The sequence below is a fragment of the Apis dorsata genome, unplaced genomic scaffold (assembly GCF_000469605.1).
Source record: "Apis dorsata unplaced genomic scaffold, Apis dorsata 1.3 scaffold_570, whole genome shotgun sequence".
Lineage (NCBI taxonomy): Eukaryota > Metazoa > Arthropoda > Insecta > Hymenoptera > Apidae > Apis > Apis dorsata.
The window spans coordinates 177,385-200,254 of NW_006263780.1; the positions used below are offsets into that span (position 1 = coordinate 177,385).

Below are 22,870 nucleotides of genomic sequence, written 5' to 3' on the forward strand. Positions count from 1 at the left end.
AGAGGCGAACTACTTATTTCTTGGTGATTACGTAGACAGGGGCAAACAATCGTTAGAGACGATATGCTTGTTGCTTGCCTACAAGATCAAATATCCGGAGAATTTCTTCCTATTGCGAGGCAATCACGAATGCGCAAGCATAAACAGGATATACGGGTTCTACGACGAGTGCAAGAGGCGGTACAACATTAAACTATGGAAAACGTTCACCGATTGCTTCAATTGTCTTCCAATCGCCGCGATCATCGATGAGAAGATATTTTGCTGTCATGGAGGTCTCAGTCCAGATCTTCAGGTGATTTTAATATTGATTTTTCGAGAGAATTGTTTTCAAAATTTTTTGTATAAAATATGCAGAAATGATTAAAAATTGAATAATTTAAATTAATTTGTGTCAAATATTTTTATATAACTTCTATTATTTATAGAATTTTATAGAATCATTAACAATCATATTTAAGAAATTTTTTAAATATTGATCAAGAGGTTTTTTTTAGACAGGAAGTTTGTAATATTACGTGCGGAAATGTTATGTTAAAGATCGATGTAGTCTTAAAGAACATTTTGTAACAACTTACAACTATTTTATGAAATATGAATATCGGTTTATTAAACATTTGCATAAATAATTTGCAAAATTTTTTGAAATAATTTTCGAATATTTATATTTATTAAGAAATAAAAAATGTTAAAGTAATATACGCAAAATATGTTAAAATTTGAAATATATTAAGAAATAAAATAAAAAAAATTATAATATTAATTATCCAAATGAAATTTTAAATATTATTTTTTTGTATATTAAATTAAAAATATATTTATAAAATTTTTATAATGCTTCTAGTACAATCATAGACAAATAATATCATGAAATTTATATTTATGAAAAAAATTTAATATTCAATTTTTATTTAAAAAATGAAAATTAAATTGATAGATGGCTTTTAATGTTTCTAAATTTTAACAATACTTTTAATTTTATGGGATTCTTGATAATTATCTTGATTCTTGTTAATTATCAATAATAAAAATCTGTATCTTTAAATATTTTATTTTTAGAATCACCCGGTAACATATTAATTTATGAAAGAAAATTTAAAAAAGAACTTGTCAGTTGGAATATTGATTTTCTATTTATAAACCTAAGAAAAAAAATATTAAACGTTTGATCCTGGTTAGAATGTCAAAAGATTATTATTTTTATATAATAAATTATTGATTTTTACCATTCATAAAAGAATCATCGTTTAAAAAAAATTCTTAACGTTATTTTTCTTTTATTATTTCTTATTTTTCTAGTAAAAATTATAATTATTGCAATCAAATTTTATCATAAATAATATTTACTTTATAAAATTATTAATTTAAAAAAAAAGTGCAAAAAAATTTATTATTGTTTATTCAACAGAATATGGAACAAATCAAAAGAATTATGCGTCCGACAGATGTACCTGATACTGGCCTTCTCTGTGATTTGTTATGGTCAGATCCAGATAAAGAAGTCCAGGTAATGTTTTTTCATTATATATTTGATTATACATTCTGGATATTTTCTATAATTTTAATCTAATATATTTGGACTTTGTTTTTTATGTTCTAGGGATGGGGTGAAAATGATAGAGGTGTATCTTTCACATTTGGTCCAGATGTAGTATCGAAGTTCTTAAATCGTCATGATATGGATTTAATATGTAGAGCACATCAAGTAGTCGAAGATGGCTATGAATTTTTTGCGAAAAGACAGTTAGTTACCTTGTTTTCTGCGCCAAATTATTGCGGAGAATTCGATAATGCTGGAGGAATGATGAGCGTCGACGAAACTCTAATGTGCAGTTTTCAGGTAAAATTCATCAATATTTAATATACTTATCATTTATTTTTTCATACTATATTTTTGTTTAATTTTTATTAATCGTATACGTGCAGATTTTGAAACCATCAGAAAAGAAAGCTAAATATCAGTACTTAAGTTTGAACACGGGTCAAGCCACTAGACCATCTACACCACAAAGGAATCCAGCCAAAAAGAAATGACAGCCTTGTACTCGGTTTTTCCTTCAGTTAAGGAAGCTCGTCGATAAGGCGACAAAATTTTTGTTAAGGCGCGAACATTAAGAGCATAACATTGTATGATATGTTCTATCACTAACTAGCGGTTATGCCAAACAGATGCATAGCAAAGAAAAAAAACAAAAAAACAAAAAAAAAAAAAAACAAAAAAATAAAAAAACAAAAGGAATGAATGAGACACGTAGTGATATTTGATCGTCGAGAATTTTTTGTGATCGTTAAAGACTTTAAAAAAAGCAGGTTTAATTTTTTCCTTCGAGTATAATTTCAATCTAGCATTTTAAGTAATTATTATGTTGACTGATTAGTAATTAAAAATAATCGATAGACGGCTCCCGAGTGCTTGTTATGAAAAGTTTAAAAACAAACAAAAACAAAAAAAAAAGAAGTAATTCTGACTTTGTTAATGCTTTTCCATAAGTATTACTTTCATGTTTTAGAATAAAGTATCAAGAGAAATTATCTCTTCCTTGACTTACATCTTAATATGATAATTAATATAGATATTAAAAAAAAAAAACTTTTGTTTCACATACATTTCATTTGAATCAAGGATCACTTCCGTGTTCTCAAAATTATTTATATGTATCTTCTAAATATGAGTGGTCCTTTAATTGCCATTAGTATTTAAAAGGAATTCAAATTATCATTTTCATTTTAACTATTTATTGCTTCCATGTTTAATGTTCAGTGTAATTATTAGATACATTGCTGATTACTCTTAATATCTTAATAATATCATTGCCATTGCTTTGCAACTGATTTAATTATTATTGTTTAATGAAATGCGCTATATCATGTACATAGATATTCTTTCATTTCACTTCATATTTTTTTCTATTTTATTTTTTTCTTTAATCATTAAATCATATCTCTAAGCACGTTTGAATACTTTAATTTCTAGTATTCGCACGTTTAAGATATGTTGTAGGAATATTAGATTGTTAATTCTCTAAAAACAAAAAATAAGAGAAAAAAAATAGAGAATCAATATTTTTAAGATGATGATTCTATGCAGATTATTATTACTGCATTTATTTGAAGGACATATACTCGAAAGAAATAAATGGGTATTAAACATTATTTCAGATGCAAAATATACTTATTACAAAGTTGTATTTAAGAAAAAGAATCTCAATCATTGAGAGATTTTAATCTTGCGATAAAATAGGTATATAAAAGTATATGTATTAAATCGATCTACGAAGTACCAAATTATTAAAATGTAAATCATATTTGTTAACGGATAAAAAAGGAAAGTCCTCGGATTTTGTCATTTCTATTTCACTTTCAGATGTTTTGAACTTTATTTCTTCAAATATAACTCGATTTTTAGATATATAATTAATTAACTGATATAAAATATATTATACATTTAATTCTACTTATTAAGTATTTAAATAACATAACAATTATATGATATTTCATTTTTATTCGTACTTTATAAAATATTAACTTTTTTTTTAATTGTTTTAAGAAAAACTTTTTTTGCATTAATTACTTAATAATTATCTGTTAAGTTGTGCAATATAAAAAATAGTTTTTACATAAATGAAAATCTAGAAAAAATATCAAAAACGATTTGATATCGACGTGTATAAGAGATAAGTAAGAATATTTACCAAAAATACATGAAAAATAAAAGAATAAATTATTTGAAAAAAAAGAAAAAAAAATAAAAAAAAAGAAAACAAAAAATATATTAGATTACACCGTATCATCAGATTAACTTATACAATTTCAGAAATGAATGATGAAATGATCAAACTTATTATCTGAAAGTGAAATAAATCAATTTTAAAGCATTGTTAGACGATTAAAAACGATTATTAAGTTCGTTTATATGAATATTTATAATTTATATTAAAATTATTATTTAAGGAACGAGGATGAATCATAATAAATTTTTTTTTATATTCAGAGATTTTTAATAAATTTATTATAAATGAATTAATTATTATAAATTGTTAAATAGAGAAAAAACATGAATTTATTAACGGGCATATTTGATGAAATTGTGACAGTTAAATTTTCTTTTTTTAGCATTTAGGTAAGTTGTATACTGATTACGTGATTTAAATAAGGCGACTTAACTATGGCCATTTTTCTTCCCTTATATTCGTCATTGACTTTCCCTATTTCTCTCTCCCGTTCCCGATATAAGTTTAATTGTAAAAGAAGCGGTTGTGATCCCCCGATAATATGCGTTTTGTCTGAGACTCGTAAATTATACACATAGATATTATATTTGTAAATGGCTGGTCGGTCGAGATTCGACGATGCTCTGTCAAATACAAGATAATAATACTAGTTATGTGCACATAATCAGCTATTGTTACATTAATCGAATCTCGACAGAATAAGCTAATAATAACATCCTAAAGATGTAAAACTTTCAGATAATAAACATGCATATTGTTGTACAAACCTGTTTCCGTGAGCTTAACATTTGGCTCTAGATTAAATATGTTTAAATGCGAATAATAAGAAAGAGGAAGCGATAAGATCGCGTGTATATGATCATATTGTTTTTGTAAAAAAAGAAGATTTGTAGTAAAATTTGGGCAGTGTTTATTTTATTCGTAGACAGCACGAACGAATAGTACAATAAACCATGGTGATGAGAAACGTTAATAAATAGAACTCCGTGAACGATGATACGTACTGTGAGAAAAAAAATAATCAGGCAATAGATATCGAATAGTTGTTTAGGATACGATGTAAATACTTTTTCACATCTTTTTTTTGTTATCTTTTTTCGTAATTTTATTTGGTTTTTTTCATTGCTTATTTTCGTATCACGCGTTCCATTCGGGGCGACGATCAGTCATCAATAGGCGTGAGCTGCAAAAAGATCAATTGATCGATATAAATATTAATCGAAAAATATAATAAAATGAATATTGCTTCGAGAGTTCTAAGTTCTAACTTTTGGAATGTAATTGTTTAAATAATTTTACAATTTTTAATAATGAATGAATTTTTATCATGTTTTAAAATACAAAAATACAATACAGTATTCTATAGAACTCTCAAAACATAAAAAAAGGATATAGTAGGTGTACACATAATAAGAATTAGAATATCTTTCAACAAAGGAGAGAAAGGAAATATATCTTTACACGGTAAGAAAAATATTTTCGACACGGATTGTGTTTCCGGTGTCTGTCGATATCTCGTGAGACATCTGAAGCTGCTGTGTTAAATATCGAATATCATCTACAAACACAAACTACGGATTTATGAAAACAATAATTGTAAAATAAAGAATAAATATTCTTTATATGATTAATTTATTCCAGAAGTTTCTGTTTGTAGAGCATGCCTCAATATTCAGTCGATATGTACACAATTGTATATTGCATATTAGTTGAGTGAAATATACATAGAGGAGCAAGTTTCAAATAAAAAAATCCTATTAGAGGGCGCTGTAAATCCAGGCACGTAAGTCACGTACAAAATACAGACAAGATGTGTGGTGTTTTTTTGTGAATTCTTCGTCTTTTTTGTTTTTAATTGGATCATTTTGGATTATAAAAAGGTAAGTAATTTATAATTTTATAATGACATAGTTAGAATCAGATATTTCAATTTGTTTACTCGAATCCAAATGGCACGAAATATAGTAATGATTCTAAATTTAAAAGTAATTTCATTTTTGTCCTGTTATATTTGTTACGTTTAGCTGCATGTTAATTGATAAATAAATTTCATCGTAGCCAGAAATATATACAGCAGTATAAATATATAGCAGTATGACGTGATCGTTCTTCCTGATTGTTTGTTGGTAGAATTAACATGTAAGGATAACATGAAAGGTAAGTGAAATACTTGGCCACATTTTAATTTTATCGCTCACTTTGTTTCTTAATATGTGGTACGTTTATTGTACCATGGGCGGGTAAAGTGAAATCGTGGAACTGGCTGCGAATAATAGTAGTATAACGCTCCTGAAATATAACAGATATATTCGAATTGCATATCACTTCTGTTCATTTTTGAATTAATTAATTTGAGTTGTTTGTATAGAAACATCGAATAGATATTTCTCACACGAATATCGATCGATCGAAATACATATTGAAAAAATAAATAGTTTCATATCGATATAAAATTTTTTCGAGATAAACAATGCTGTAAAGTCAATAACATTATTATCAGAATTAATAACCAGATTAAAAATTGCAATATCATCTTTGACAATATTTATTATCAAGTATTTGTATAAGTATATTTTAAAATTTTAAAATCAAGTATTTGTAAGTATATTTTAAAATTTTAAAATTATCTCTAAATTCAATCAACTATCAATTTTTGGTTCACAAATATCTATAAATAATTTTTTTTAGAAAAAAATTTTTTTTTAGAAAAAAATATTGATTTATTATTGAATAGAAAATATTGAATCTTAATACAATAATGATATTTAAATACCGATTATCCAAGGAAGTGTTACCTTTATCATAATGTCATTGTTATAAAAAAATAGATTATTGATTCGAATTTTTTGTAAAATAACAATATATAATCTGCTTTTTTAAAAATAAGACTTATATTCTGATAAACTTCATATTTTTTATCTTTTATTAAAAAATTCGAAAAATTTAAACAAAAAAAATTTAACTTAATTTTTAATTCATAATGTTTTATTATTACATTTAATCATCTTAAATAAAATTTGTATGAAATAACTATTATATATTTCTATAGTCTATCAGATTTTAATGAGTTTCTAATAATAAATCTTTTATGCAATATTAATTGTTCGATTCACATGGTTATAGAGTTAAATAATAGGATTTTAATAGAATGCGATGCCAACACGTGAATTAATCGACTACCAAGAGAAAGAAGTATATTTGGCTCGAAGCCGGAAGTTCGCGTTTGGCACGGATTACCGCGAATTTCGCGGATAATTCGCAGAAGTAACAATATATACATTTGAGCCAAATAGTAAACAATTGCTCAAATAATGCCAAGCATAATTTTATTTTATAATATTATGTAATTGAACGCTCGATCGAACATTCGTGAAAAGAAATTTGCTTGAAATAATTGTAAAATTTTATAAATAATTAAATGCTGGCATATCGATATTATAAATAGTCGATAACAATGTTACGTGTTCTTTTATTGTGAAAAAGTATAATAACGTCAAAAATTTTTTAAACAATTGTTTTATGCATTATTTTTCATTTTGTTGATTTATATCATGTTCTAATTTCAAGATGAATTTAGAGCGAATTTATGAATGTGAAAAACGAGATGGTAACTGTCCAGAAATTTTTGAATCTTATGTATTTAAATATTTGTATTTTCGTTGATATTTTGCAATAGAAGTTTGCAAAATTTTTGAATTTGTATTACGTACAAGTTTTGCTTTGTAATTTATTAAATTATGCTGATTGCAATGTTTTCAGACGAATTATGTGATGTTTTCAGACATTTGCAGACGATGTGATGGTATGTAATTTATTAAATTCTAGAGAAATCAACGATTTAATTTTTGATTTTTTTCAAAAAAAATTGATTTTTAAAAATAATTAAAAATAATGAAAAAAGAAAATAAAGGTAAGAATTATAGTTTATTCCAAATTTATTTTTAATCTTTTTTCATTCTTTATCTGAAAAAATTGACTTATTTAAAAAAATAAATGTTTTTATAAAACTATTACTTATTTCATTTTAAAAAAATGAAGTAATTATTACAAATTACAATTAATTTATCTTGTTGTACATTGTTTCCATATATATATTCTCTAAATATATAAACATCTATAATTGATGTATCACTAATAGTATACTTCAAAAGAACAATAACACTCTGTACTTTTAATCGTACTTTATTAAAAGATAAGTTTAAGATTATTTTCTCAGACAAAGAATTATCTTTTGTTCATTAAAGTATCTCTAATAACAAGATAAAGTGAATACATACCGAAAGGCCTGATGGGATGTCGGCTCCATAGATAGCTACGTTTAACAGGACTTAGGTAACTATCTCTGAGATAAAACGGAGTGGATTTCGCAGCATAACTTGGAATATAAGGAGCATAACTAGGATACCACCATGGGTCTCTAGTGAAAGCGCTGATCGGTGCCATTGCTGATGGCTCAAGGAGATCGAATAATGGTTTCTTGCGTAACAACGAAGGGAACGATGGTAAATAATCGTAATCGGTTACCAAGTTACCTGAAATTAAAAGTAATTTTCATTTACAGGTTTTTATTCATCTTTTTAACCTTGGACAATACGATAATTATAACATTTTGTTATGGAATTTGAGATTTTAATGAATCGTATAAAAAAATACAAGATAAATAATTTAAGATTTTTTAATAATTTAATGGAATATTATTATAAATTTCATAATTATATTCTGAATTTTGAGATGTAAATAAGAAATATTATAATTATATTTAAATAACAAATTAAATTTATATTTAAGAATGGTGAAAATATTTGATGTTTAAAAAGAAAAAGATTCATGAAATATAAAGTAAAATAATGAATAAACAAATTCTAATAATAAATGAGAGAAAGAAATTATTTACATGACTGAAAATATTTCACAATTTCATCAGCAAATGATGAAACTATGAAATAACCTAATAAGTATAAAAAATAGTGTAAAAAGATATTTCTATTCATGTAAAGAACAAATAACTCTTTAATCAGTATATAGAAACATTTCACTACATCAATATAATAACTTCTTCGATTATGATTTCACTAAAATCCAAATCATGTATAAGTTTTCATATTCACATTAATAATCTTCACACAAATATTCAACAATTTGTCACAAAGAGATAGCATAACATGCAACAGAAATTGAATTGAATTTTCTTCTTTATTTTTTTCACTATTCACACTTGTTATTAAACTTATTTCACTGATATTCTAATAAATTATGTGTGAAGATCCAATGTTTATGATGAAAACTTTTATATCAAATCAAACATCAGAGAGGAAGTTAAAGCAACGAGTGGTACTCACCGTGGATATCGAATAATCGTTTCGTACTGAGAGGAGGGCTAATATGCCGAGCCAACAAAGGCGATTTGCTTGGATACAGCTTGTCAATGTCTGCCAAGCGATTCAGATGATCAGCCCAAGCTTGCTCAGGGTCGAATGGTTTCGCTGTATTGTGATATTCATGGCAATGAAACAAAAATTCGCTCGTGGCAATCATGCATCCCTGTCTATCTCACCCTTCTGAACTTTTTGATGTTGGCTCAAAATAATTGGATATTCATTGCAATTATTCTAGTAAGTTCATTTGTGAGCAACATTTTGGATATACATATTATTTATTATTAGATTTAGAAAATTATTTATATTTCTAGACATAATAAAATAAAAATCCTAATGAAAATGCAACAATTTTAAAATTTTTATAAGTATATTTATACTGAATTTTTTATACTTTGTAAATTTTTTTCTTGATTTTTTTTTAGCATTTTTTAATAAGTTCGATAGGGTTTGATCTATACAGAAACGCATCGATAAACTTATGCAACATCGAGAATTCAACAGTTCATCAAGCATTACGTGACTTTTAACATTTAACGTGCGTTGTTATATGAAATATTGATTTGTAATTGAAGACAAAGCGAATTTCTCGATGTTACGTGCTTAAACAAATGAAGGTAAGAAGAGAAGACAAGAGAATTTTATCTTATAAAAAAATTCTTTGATAAATCATGATTCTTTAATAAATAATTATTTATATCTTATATGTAATATTACCATAGATATTTAAAAAAATTTTATTTCAATTTGATTTATCAATGAATTGTTGAAAATACTCTTATGATCTCAGTATATAAAATATAAGTAAAAAATCGAATCAAATTTACTATAAATCCGATTCAATTTTTTGCATGGACTTGTCTTCGAGTAAAAAAAGAAATACAATCTTTAAAATACTTTAAGTATTTATAATATTTTTAATAAATTTTTTTTCATATAATAGAATGACTTGAAATCTTGGAAAGAGAGAACAAGATTTGTTTACTCGAAGAAGAACTTATATTCCATCGAGAAGGACTGATGATATTTTATAAAAAAAAAAAAAAAATAACAGATTCACATAAAAAAAATGTTACTAAACTATAGAGAGATTTGAGATTCATCTTTTTTAATTGTCTTTCTTCGATGAATCATTCTATATGAATTATCATATACTACAATCTACATGTGATCATAACACCTAATATGAAAACCGTGCGTATCATCGGTTTATTTTTCGCGAATTTGGCCGAAATATATCGAATTATTATTATTCATTTGCGCTTCATTTTCTCTGTTTTAGTATTTTAGCTTAAAGCATTTATATAACGTAAAAAAAGATATTTTTATCATTAGTAGCAATATTGATATTATTAAGCTATCATGCAATATTGTGAGTAATTTTAATAAAAAGTATAGAGTACTTTTTAGAGAGAATATAATAAAATTTGATATAATTTCGATAATATTATATATAAGTAAAAAATAATAAAAAGATAAAAAATCATATAACATTTTTTATCCATACAATTTATTTTAAAGTATTTTGCTCTCTAAAATATTTTATTCAACTAAAAGAATAATAAGTTAATAAGTTCTGTTAAATCATGTTCAATTGTAATTTGATAGAAACCAATAAGTAAAAGTACAAAGTGCGAATTACAAGGATTTATCCCCGTTTATAAATATTTCATTCTTTCAAGCCGTGCATGTTTCTATCTCTATCTGCAAGCTATAGATATACATATGTATAATAAAGCCCATCGAAGCTCACGATTCTTTCCTTCTAAAAGAGAAAAACGAAACATTCGAGACGCTCTCACAAAAATGAAATATAACACGACGCCACGTAACTATAAAAAAGTATACTAACCTGGTGAGGTTGAAAAATACCGCCTCAAAAAATCACATCATCCTCTCCGTTAATAAAAGTAGAGAGATAAAAAGTATGATATTTTCCAAAAATGTTTTTCTTTTTTTTTCTACACTGCTTGTAGATCGCTTAATGATTTTCAATATTTAGAAACGCCCCAAAATATTATTTCTATTATTAGGAAGTCGTGGCTATCATCGAGATTGAACGAAATACAGATCAATTTTTTTTTACAATCTATCACCAATTCATCTTTATAATTTTATTAATTTGTCAAATTACTTTTAATTTGATTAATTTATGAGACACTATTTAGACACTATTGAAGGAAAGAATTATAATTATATTATGTCATTTTGTGGATATTTGCATAAAAAATTTTATATATAAAGTGTATTAAATAGAAAATTTTTATTTAAAATAAAATAAATGCACACAAATAAATGCATTATAAGTTTGCACAATATCCACAATTATCGTACATAAGCTGATATAATGGAAAGGCTAAAGGGATTGGAATAAGAGAAAAAAAAGACATGCCATTTCCTGAAAAAGATAGAAATTTTTGGATCTAGCTGATTATCATTTGTTAGTCGGAGAAACAGAATACTTTACGCGTGCGTAATAAAGCGTGTATTAATTGGAGTGTCAATTGTTCCTCATCGTTTTTTCATCTCCTATGTTCAATTCTTTTCTATTTTATTTCTATTTATATTAAATTATATAGAAAGATAAAAATCGAATAATTGAATAATAAGTGGAGATAAGTGACGATGTTGGATTCAAATCAGTAATCAAAAACGCGAAAGCGTCGAGAGAAAATTTCCAGCTTTTTCAAGTTTGGCGGCCATATTGAATTTTCTTTTATTCATTCTCTTTGTTTTGTTTTTTTTTCTCTTCAATTCTAAATCTTATGACTATCTTCTTTTTATTAAATATAAATTCAATCCTTTGCTATAATTATGTTCGAATCACTGCTGTATTCTTTTTTTTACTTTCTTTTGCGATTTATATCAAATTAATTTTTTATTATTATTATTTTCTTTTTATATCTCATTCTTTTCCAGATTATTGAGAATGCTTGTTATGTGTAATCAAACTGCGACCTCCACCTCAGCTGCAATAATTAATGTCTCCTAAATATTATTTGTCATTATGGGCGAAAAAGCAAAAAAATGAAAAGTCCTTCAATTTTACACCAAAAAATAAAAAATCAAAAATCTGAAGTGCAAGCGAAACGCAACGAAAAATATTGTTGCATTCCAATATAAACTCGTCTGTGAATAATTTGAATAACCATCTTAAAAAATACCACCAAAAATGGTAAGAAAAATAAATTTTTTCAAGAAATTTTATTGAAAAAGGAAAAAATATCTATTCAAAATAAAAAAATATAATTTATTTATTAATTTAGCAAATTATAGTATTAAAAATAGAAAAATTATTTTCAATCAATATCTTCCTTAAGTCAATTTATTTTATTAAATACTTCATATATATATATATACAGTGTACAGCAGCTTTCTCGTGCTTATTATAAGCAATTCGTAAGTAGTATTGGCCACTGTTTCGAGATGGCTTTGATCGTATTTCCTTTTCTCAGGCTCTTGTTGAATCGTGGAAAGTCGTGGTATTCTCTCGACGATCGTCTGACTACATCGATGAAGAGAAATCCAAGCACTATATAAGCACTAGATGCATGTGAAATCATTGCTTTCGTTGGTGATGAGAAAAATGGATTAATACCGTGGCACGAGTAAGTGCATTGAGTATGATTTGAACCATTATATACTTGGGTTTGATTTTTATGTATCTTTTGCACGTATTGTACAATACAAACCAAAAGATATGAAATTAGATAACTTAAGTAATTTATAATCTTGATAATGATATATTATGTATAATGACGTATATATATATACTATATTTTTAATTAAATAATTATGATGAGTGAAAAATCATTTTATAATCATTTTATAATTCTTTATGAAAAAATTTACAAAATTTGAATTGAAAAAATTAGTATAATTTTATGCTTTTGGTTGATAATGTACGATTCAAAGTGAATAATTAGTTCAATTATTTGAAGATACTAATCTAAATTTTAAAATAGAGATATGACTTTATGCAACATTAAGAAAATACCAAGAATTAAAATGGGTTAAAAGATAGGTAAATTAGCATCGCGCAAAATGTCAGTATCCTTCCTTCGTATGCAATGACGAAGTCGTATTTGGGTACTAAGCGTGTTTCGCTGTTTAGTTTCTCTAGTCTGCCAGTGTCGTGCAATTTGTTGTCGTCTAAGGTTGCTCATATCGACGAGATTATTGAGATAAAGCCACTTGTTGGGTCTAGTGCCTGGAAAGAAATTAGAATCAGAGCTGCATGCGATTCGTTTATATTCCATTAGAGAACAGTAGCTTAGCTGGAGATGTTTTCATTCAACTGGACAACGAAGTGGGAAGACAGAAACGTGGATGATGATGATGATGATAATAGTGTGATCGATGATCGATGAACGATGATCCACGATGCCTGGCCACATTTCTGTCTGTCTTCTCATCGTAGATTGTTGGCATTTCCATCCATCAATATTTTCATGTTGATGATGTCAACATGAGATACATCCACCGATGTTTAACGTATCATTGTGATTGGTCGTATTAATTATATTAATTTAATTATTAATTCACTGTTGAATGTTCCCTCTATAAGGATTTTCAATCACTTAGTACGAGCGTCGATCACTTGTTACATTTAATTTATTTAAATTTTTCAATTTTCATTTAGATTTATGATTTTTAGAAACAGAGATAGGCATTATCTTGAGCAGCTATTTACAATTTTTAATTTTTTATTGTTATTGTCATTAAAAATTTATATAGATTATTTATAGTTTATATAAATTATTTTGTCTGACAAAAATTAATTAATTAATCAAGGCTATTAGGAATTAAATTCAATTATATATATTATTTTCTATTATTATTCTACATATATAAAATCACATAAATAATTTTTTAAAAATTTATAATTTATTATTGTTTTAAATTATATCATATTATTAAATTTATATGTTTTATTTTGTTTCAGTCATAATGCTATAGATGTATAATATCATATTATGTGAAAGTTATGCACGTTAGTATCCAATTATATTATTTGTAATGGAAGAAGCAACCTTGAACGGTTAATTGATTTTCGACAGACTGTAGCATATCAATTCATCATATCTGCTGCTAAATTATTTTCTATAAATTATGTTATTTTTTAAAATTGCTTATTCACATTATAAGACAACATATGTTGTATTTAGTCTGTATGAAGATCTGTAGCATGTTATATTATCGATTTAATGATACAGAAATTATACTAGTATCACAAATGATTATTGATTATTGATACTATCTACGTTCAAATAATTTTTAATAAACTTTTTTATTATCATGATCGAGTTAATCGTTAATTGATTTCTAAAACTATTTTTATCTCATCATGATATATATTAATTTAAACACTAATGAACACCAGTAGAGCGTTGATCATCAGTGGATGTCAAGTGCTCCGTTCTTTTTTTGTCAATTGAATCTTATTTTTCATTTGAAAAAAAGAAAAAATAATTATCGTATTATTTTAAAAAGAAAAATAAAAATGAATCCAGTTTAACGAATTATATAATCGCGAGGCAGACAAGTTTTGGGGCACATTTTAAATATAATTATATATATTTATACGTATGTATAGATGCATTTTTATATAGCGATATAAGTATAATAACTTAGATACAAAGTGCATGGAGTAAAATAAATTAGTATTACACATATCATGACATGGTTTCGTGTACGTGAAGAGGTATTGAGACACGGATTATAGAATTAAATTATGAATTTGAGATAAATTAACACGATAAAAATACGTATATGTCCGAGAGTGCATATACATTTTACATGTCGAATAGGGATGATATATAATACAAAAGTTTTTTCAAAAGGGTGAAGGTAGAACATCCCATATATTTTACATTTTCTTGTTTCTTTTTACTCATTTTCACTTTTTTTCTTTCTTTTTTAGTCACGATTGAGGTGCAGGCAAAGGTGGAGGGCTTTTCTAAGGATACAAGACGGATCCTCCAAGATGGCGTTTTTGGCTTCTGAGAAAGACTTTGGAGGGAAAATTCGCAAATTCTGGAATATTTACACCTCCGACAAAAATATTTTTGTCGATTGCCTTTCTTCTTTTTTATTTATTAATTTTATTATTATTAATTGTTTGAACTTTATTCTAAATTGTTCATTTGTTCAATAGGTAGAAGCCAAAAACACTTGGTTACAAATTAATGAGAAGAACTTAAATTATTAACTAAGGAAGAAAACCCCGAGAACGAGCAGTTATATTAATTGGATTCAATGGTACAGCGACGATGATGCTTTCGTTCCACATTCTCATGCGTTTATTTCGTTCATTCTCTTTTTCGTTCTCACTCAGGTCTTTTTTGCTTTCATTATTTTTTTTTTTTTTTGCTTTACTTTTTGTTATATTCTCCTCTCTCTCGTTCGTAGATGTTCGAGATGTGTATGTAGTACAAGAACATTTTAAACTTTCCAAACTTTTCGTTTCGTTTCGCGTTTTACTTTTTCGATTCTTTCTCTTTGTTTTTTTTTTATGATTTTTATATATAATTTTTTTGTTTTTATGACGTCGTTCACTCTCTTTGGACTTTTGCTCAGAGTTCTTTAGTACGTACCAGGGATGAAGCGTTCTACAGGTTTGTATTGATGCGGGTAGATCTGCCTCGGTGAGTAACCGTAGATCTCACGGTGAACAGGCAGGTACCTTGATAAAATAAGAATTCATTTTTATTAAAAAAAATATCAGAAAAGTATAATTTACTTAATTATATTGCTGCCTTTGAAATATCAATTAATTTGATACATTTTTAATTTAGTTGTAATTTAATTGTAATTTATAATATATTATATAAAGTTATAAATTTCATTAGAAGATTCTTAAGTATTGATTTTTATGTAGTCTCGGTAAGAAATTCTAAAATAATCTTACCTGTATCCAGGAACGTTGATGCGATCAGCTGCGTGGATGGGATTTTCAAAGATAGATTTTCCAAATGGCCACGAGGTGGAATGCAGCTCAGGGTAATCTGAGCGGAAAATACTGCGGGGTCTGTGTGTGTGCTCAGGGGCTCTGATATCATCAGTGCCTATCATTATCAATAATTTTATTATCATGAATTTCTTCAAGGTTATATATTCTTACATCTTTATACATTTTAATATTAAATAATTATGAAATATAAAATACAAATAATAATAATGATAATATGAACATATATCAATAAATCTGGAAGATTTGGAAGCACATGAACATAAATTATAAAAGAAATTGAATAATTTAAAAAGAAAAAATTAAAAAAAAAATCAAATTAAAAAGAAATGAAATGAAAAAAGTTTGATTTAAAATGATTTAATCTTTGTTAACAAACAATGGATTACCTTTTAAAGCTCGAACATAACTTTGCCAGAATCTGGCTTTCCTTGTGATGGGCTCGTTGCGCCCAATCATGTCGAGATTGCTTCTAAAGCGCGCGTCCATTTTACCGCTCTACTGAACTGCTAAACCACTCGTTTGCTAAAAAACAAATTATAAATTAAATTATAATAGTTTTTTTATGATATTTGTAATATTTGTGAGTAATTCTATTTCTTTTTTCTTCTCTTTCAACATATTAAACATATTTTTCCGCCTAATGTACTTATATATTTCATATCAGGAAAATAAATGATTTTGATTTAAATAATGTAGGAATTGCTCTTTCTTGGCGTAAATTATTTATATTAATAATAAATAAATTTTAAAATTATTAAGAAAATATTAATCAAATGTTAATTATTAAATCTTTTGTTAGTTATATATATATTAAAATTGGAAAATTTAAAATTTTTATATTAAAATTAGATATTTTGAATATCTAATTTTATTATAAATATTGAGTATTAAATATTGAGTATTAAATATGATAATGTCACAGTTTAGGGCTTGTAATACTAGCAGACATTGAATGCGCTAAAAATAAGGAACTTATGGATGATAATTCGCAAAGGTGCTTGTTGGCATTCTATCGTTTTCTAAGTATAGTACACACATTTTTCGTGGTCGATTTCTTCATCATTCTTGTTAAACATGATATAATTATGTATCTTTACAGTTACTATTTAAAATTCAGATAAAAATTCTATTCAATATAACCATATAAAGACTAACATTATATTGACATTAAATTTTATATTGATTTTATATTTTATATTGATATTAGATTTTATATTATGAAATTATATTTCATTATATAATAACATATATCTTTATATATGTATGTAAAATTAATTATACTTTCAAATTTTAATTATTATAATATCAATCAATGTTTATATTTTTTACAATTAAAAAAAATATGTAATACATATGTAAATTTAAATATCAGTGAAATATTTCATTAAATAAAATGCGGAAGCGATAATCATGCGAAAACCTGATTGTTCCGTTTTCGAATAGCGAGCGGTATTACGTGTATTACGATTGGTTGCGGCATTGCTTGGATCAGCCAATCGAAGACTGCGACACAAACAGGAGCATCGCCTTTTCTTTTTGTTGACGCAATGGTGTCGCTAAATTTAGTAACGCGCGTACTTCATACTCGCCCTGGATCATTCGAACGCTTTCGCACGTATTCCTATTTCATTCTCGGCAAGAGCGATCGAAGGTCATCGGAAATAAATTTGGAATACGTGATCTAAATCCTCGTCCATTAATGCTTGTTTCTGGCGACCGAATTAATTTCTTCGTAATTGCATAGTTTGGTTAGTCACTGAACGTATTTCTATAGTAATTGAATTGATTGTTGGAACTTAATGAATGTTGATATATTATTCAAGTTACTATTAAGAATTATGATTAAATATTACAAGAAACAAAATAATTACACGTTTGACGGATTTTCAAATTTATAGAAATATTAAAAAGGTAAAGGAAATATATATATAATTATATAAAAATGTAAAAAGTCTTAAAATATATAATTATTTTATAATATTGTATACTTTATAATATGAATTTTGTAAATATTATTAGGAAAAAATTCTTTATATTCAAATTTTTTTCATAATTTAAAATATTGGCGCGATTTTGTTATATAGTATAATTGCTGCCAACCTTAAATTTTAGCTCCATATTTAACAAAGAAAATTATTATAAAAAATCGAAAATTTACTATCTAATTTTTAATAATCAATTGATTTCTTTTTAATATCGAAAATAAGAATAATATAACGTACATTAATATTTAATAGTAATTTTTTTTTATTTAAAAAGTTTGGTATATTACTAATATGAATGTTTGTTTTTTAAACGTTGGTACACCTGAATTTGAAATAGTTGTTTAAACGTTCGGTTGAAAAAGTGAAGTGCAATTTGTTATAATGTATCAATTAAATTTTTAATAATTAAGTGAAACAAATTCTTAATAATTAAATGAAACAAATGTGCAAAATGAATTACATCTATTAAAAGGTTAGTTATTTCTTGATATATTTATAAATATAGTAAAATTACAAAGAAAATTTTATAACTTGTAATGTAGCTACTTTCGATTGAAGATTTGAATATTTCGTTTCGATATAAATGTATTATTATAGAATATTTGTAGAATATATTATTAAATATTTTTAAATACTTTATTATATAAAGCATTTTTTCATGATAATTAATTAAAATATTATTCGAAATAAAAAAAATATTAATATACATGAACGTATATTAATTTTTATGTGCAATTATATTTTAATAAAAATTAATATTAATAATAATTGCATTACAATTAACAGTAAAAATGTTTTATAATAAGAAATTTTTCTACCATATAATTCAAAAAAATAACCTAAATATTTTCTTTTCTCAATTTCAATCTTAAGATAAAATAGAATAATAACTAGTATTCTATTACACTAACAGGTGTCTCTGGGGGCTACATTAATGGAATCATTCTTCCAATATTCAGGATTTCATCAGAAACAAGTATGTGCAATTTTCATTTTCTTTACATTATTATCAAATATTATCAAAATTTGAAGTTATTAAGTACTTTAAATTCTTATTTATAATAAATTTCAAATTATTTTATTGAATATGGTATCACATGATAAAATCTATTGTATTATTTATATACGTATATATATATATATATAATTATACTATATTCAATAATACACTACTATCATAAATTTACTTTCAAGAAGTAATAATAGTATAAAAATTAATGATACAAAGATTCATACAATTCTATTGTAATAATTAAATAATAATATTGATTTTTATATAGTAATAACAAAACTGGCCATAAGATTGTTAAAGATAACCAATAAATTTTTAACAATCAATTTTAATTCATAATCTAACGTTACAAAACCAATAAATAATGCATTTAATCGTTAATCTTGCATGAATTTGTACATTTTGATAAAATTAACATATTTGATCCAAAGATTGATCAAAATTTATGGATCCTTATAAGCGGTAGTACATATACACATCCACGCGTTTGTAATTAGAGGAAAAGAGAAAATAAAAAAAAACTAGGTGGTCGTAGCCGCAGAACGATGCTTTGTGACGTAAGAGTCCCGGATTCGCGGTCGCTATATTTAGGATGCCCGGGCCCCGGTCCGTTTTTAGTCGGAAACAGGTGGACATCCAAGCTGTTCGAAGACAGCATAGCCGACGAGTTTGACTTTGACCGATTTTCACGAACCCTCCATTGGAATGGACTCCTTTATGCCCGCGGCAACGATAATGACCCATTAAACAGCACGCGGTTACCCTTGAGTCCATGGGATTCCATATGGGATCCAGAAGATCGATTTGATCGAATTTGTTTGTTATTTCACGGGATTGATTATTTGAAATTGATTATTTGATAGTTTGGAAATTTTTATGCGATTTCGAATTATTTTTAAGATAACGATATACTTCCATCTTAGCATAAAACTAATTCCTCTCAGAACTTGTTCAAATCTTGTCTATTCCTATCATCTATTAAAGTTTCCCTTACTTTTCGTTTTTCTTTTTGACGAGAAAAGAAATTCGAGAAAGAAAAACTTTGCACGGACAAATTATCAAGAACTTTCCTACGAGGAATTAAATAAAATTCATTGAAAAATTCACAAATTTATCAAATTCGATTTGTTCTTTCTTATGAGTAGGTCGAATTAATTCGTTATTTTTTTTACTCGTCATTCTTCGAATAAGATTTATCCGACACTCGGTGGGCACGCGTGTAATCTAGATGACTGCCAAAAATAGCCACGGTGCGGTCAAGCAAATAATCCGGGGCGTAGGTCCAAAAATTGAAAATACGTGGCCGGTGTGACTTTTCATTTGCTGGCTTAGAACCGCGTTATGTTCTCACCCAACTGAGTTCCACTTCCGTGCGTCATCGCGTATACGTTATATGGCGGCCATTGGGAATTGAATAACACGAGACGTTTGCCAGACTACCGGCCAGACACGTGGATGAATCTCGATGACAGCTGATAGCGTTAGGTGCCCCCGACACCTGTTACCTGTTGTTTCATTGTCGCCTGCCAGCTCGATCAATCAGAACACGTATCACAATTGAACAATTGTTCAAGGCTTGGCTTTGATCTGCGGATTCTTTGGATAAGTCGACCAACTTTCGAACGCGATTGATTGGGAATGTTTCGTATTTCGGGTTGGGTTTAGAGAGATTAATTTTATTCGGAGGTTTTATTTTAAATATAGAATTCGATCGGTATTAAAATTGTAAATTTAGATCGGAAGAGATGAAACGATCGTAAAAATGTTAGTGATAATTTAAAGATTGTATAAATTATTTAAACGAGACATTGTGCCTTAAAAATGTCAATCTTTCATCGAACGAATGTTTTACGATTTAATCTTAAGCGTGTTTTGCAAATAATTGTATTATCTTTAATTAAATTTAGATTGAAAGAAATTGAATAGAGAATTGATCACAAAAGTATCAATAGATACTAAGATGTTAATTGGAAAATGAAAAGTTATATATTCTTCTGACTGAAATAAGAAGTAGAAAAAATAGAAATAGAAAAAAAAATTTTTTGATTTATAGATTTTTAATATCTTATATTATCTACCAATTTCATTTTCGTGCTAAAAATTTGTTAAAGAACGAATTTTCCAAGTAAGTTTCTTCTTCTGTATGGCTTCGCGTGACTCGTTAAAAGGTGCACGAGAATGTATCAGGGTCTGAGGAAACTTTAGCACGTCGGCCTTCAGTGTTGAAACTTTAACTATTAAGCGGAGACAGTCAGCTTGACACATTGCGGTGAAACGTGAGAAGCGGTTTCTCCCAGAAAATATTAAATGTCTGATTACATCAAAAGTTTCCTTTGACGTTGCTCGAGTAGACGATCAGAGAATAGAAACTTTTTAGAAATCAATAACATTTAATAAATTATTAACATATATTATTGTAACTTTGGCTATTAGTAAAGTTTATTACTTATCTGAATTTTTATTTGAATAATTTTTAATTTGCGTGATATTTAGAAAGTAGATAATAAAAAATCTAAGTAAAGAGGTTTGGACAACTAATAGACACAAATATCGTATCCAAATGTAGTATCTCAGAAATGCAAGTTGAATTCTTGAATAGAAATAGTCACAAATGTAAGGCAAGGTCAAGTAGATTACTGATTGTTTATAAATATTGAATCTACCTATAAATAAATAATAAATGTTCTATATTTTTTTTTCAAAACAAATAAAAAGTCACATTTAAAAAAAGAAACTGAATTTCACATGAAAACAATATTGAATCTATTTATTATGTAATATATATATTTAAAAATATTCAAATTAAAAGATCAAAAGTTAAAAACTTATTTGCATATTCAAATTATATACTATTTTTTTTTAATAACAAATATTTATTATATCTCACTAATATTATGCTACATTCCATTTATTCTAATTAATTTAAATTCCAATATTTTTAATTATAGATTAGATTATTATAATTTTAAAAAATTTATTGGAATTTAAATCTCGGCAGATATGACAAGGAAATTGAAATGTTGATAACAGAGACGTCAGTCGGCTATGATTGTTTTGATTCAAAGTTTTGTCACTAGACTAGAAAGTTACTTTTTTGCAGCGTTATATTTAGCTAGATTGGCCGAAAGTAGTGACGCCTTAATTCGGTCAGACGCGTAGTTTAGCTTGTCAAACGGCGCGAGGCGCCTCTTGGCACTTGTGACGTATTCTATGATATTAAGAGAATGAGCAATCTGGAGCGTGTCATTTTGTAATTTTATATTCGTCTTTTTAAAATCTAGATTTCATCAAAATCATGCACGATTTCTTTTTCAACTTCAAGATTTAGAAAATTTTCAGTAACTAAAAGTATAAATGAAAAATAATTTCCTGCAAAATATTCAATTTTTCCTCAACAATTATTTTCTAAATATATCTTAACCTTATAATTCGTAAAATTTCTATTAACTTACATAGGGAATAAATTTATATTTATTTATTATTAAATCCAATAGTAATTTTATTGTTCAATTATCTTCTCAAAAATATCATTATCAGAAATATTTCAAAGATTTATTAATTTTTGATAACATATGAGGAACAAATGAAAATTAGATCATCAAACCATATTCGGTTAGCAGAAAATGTTTTGAGTAGGAAAAAAATTATAGAAATAGAATTATAATATGCTACATAATTTAAAAAATATAAATCACATAAATATATATATGTATTATTCGCTAAATTTTATGCTTTCACTGTATAACATAAATACATATATATATATATATATATATATATATATGTACGTGTGA

The 22,870-nt window shown here is 26.2% G+C and overlaps 2 protein-coding genes and 2 long non-coding RNA genes across 10 annotated transcripts in view; 3 read left to right on the forward strand and 1 right to left on the reverse strand.

Moving 5' to 3' along the window:
* LOC102673661 (serine/threonine-protein phosphatase PP1-beta catalytic subunit) overlaps positions 1–3,735 on the forward strand; it is a 7,714-nt gene extending 3,979 nt beyond the window's left edge. For both annotated transcript variants that reach the window (XM_031513053.1, XM_006620955.2), the window contains 4 exons: positions 3–295; positions 1,409–1,507; positions 1,601–1,840; positions 1,927–3,735. In XM_031513053.1, the coding sequence (XP_031368913.1) occupies positions 3–295; positions 1,409–1,507; positions 1,601–1,840; positions 1,927–2,034 (740 nt within the window). In that variant the 3' untranslated portion in view covers positions 2,035–3,735. The remainder of the gene's footprint in view (positions 1–2; positions 296–1,408; positions 1,508–1,600; positions 1,841–1,926) is intronic.
* An 884-nt stretch (positions 3,736–4,619) lies between these two features.
* The window catches only part of LOC102673167, a 20,136-nt gene continuing 1,885 nt past the window's right edge, over positions 4,620–22,870 (reverse strand). For 3 of the 5 annotated variants that reach the window (XM_006620950.1, XM_006620951.2, XM_006620952.2), the window contains exons 2-8: positions 16,466–16,601; positions 16,017–16,173; positions 15,703–15,791; positions 9,071–9,214; positions 8,009–8,263; positions 5,930–6,020; positions 4,625–4,914 (exon numbers count right to left, since the gene is read on the reverse strand). In XM_006620950.1, coding sequence (XP_006621013.1) covers positions 5,938–6,020; positions 8,009–8,263; positions 9,071–9,214; positions 15,703–15,791; positions 16,017–16,173; positions 16,466–16,565 — 828 coding nt within the window. In that variant the 5' untranslated portion in view covers positions 16,566–16,601 and the 3' untranslated portion in view covers positions 4,625–4,914; positions 5,930–5,937. Of the gene's footprint in view, positions 4,915–5,929; positions 6,021–8,008; positions 8,264–9,070; positions 9,215–15,702; positions 15,792–16,016; positions 16,174–16,465; positions 16,602–22,870 lie in introns of all 5 variants that reach the window. The other 2 variants (XM_006620953.2, XM_006620954.1) reach the window with 2 other exon arrangements.
* Positions 9,103–15,164, forward strand: LOC116186291. 2 transcript variants are annotated; one of them, XR_004151256.1, is made up of 4 exons: positions 9,103–9,343; positions 9,546–9,723; positions 12,026–12,281; positions 14,052–15,164. It is a non-coding gene; the product is annotated as an uncharacterized LOC116186291 (long non-coding RNA). The 2 variants fall into 2 exon arrangements; XR_004151255.1 differs by having other exon boundaries at positions 9,159–9,343; positions 9,554–9,723.
* On the forward strand, positions 16,078–17,184 carry LOC116186292. Its single transcript, XR_004151257.1, has 2 exons — positions 16,078–16,214; positions 17,002–17,184. It is a non-coding gene; the product is annotated as an uncharacterized LOC116186292 (long non-coding RNA).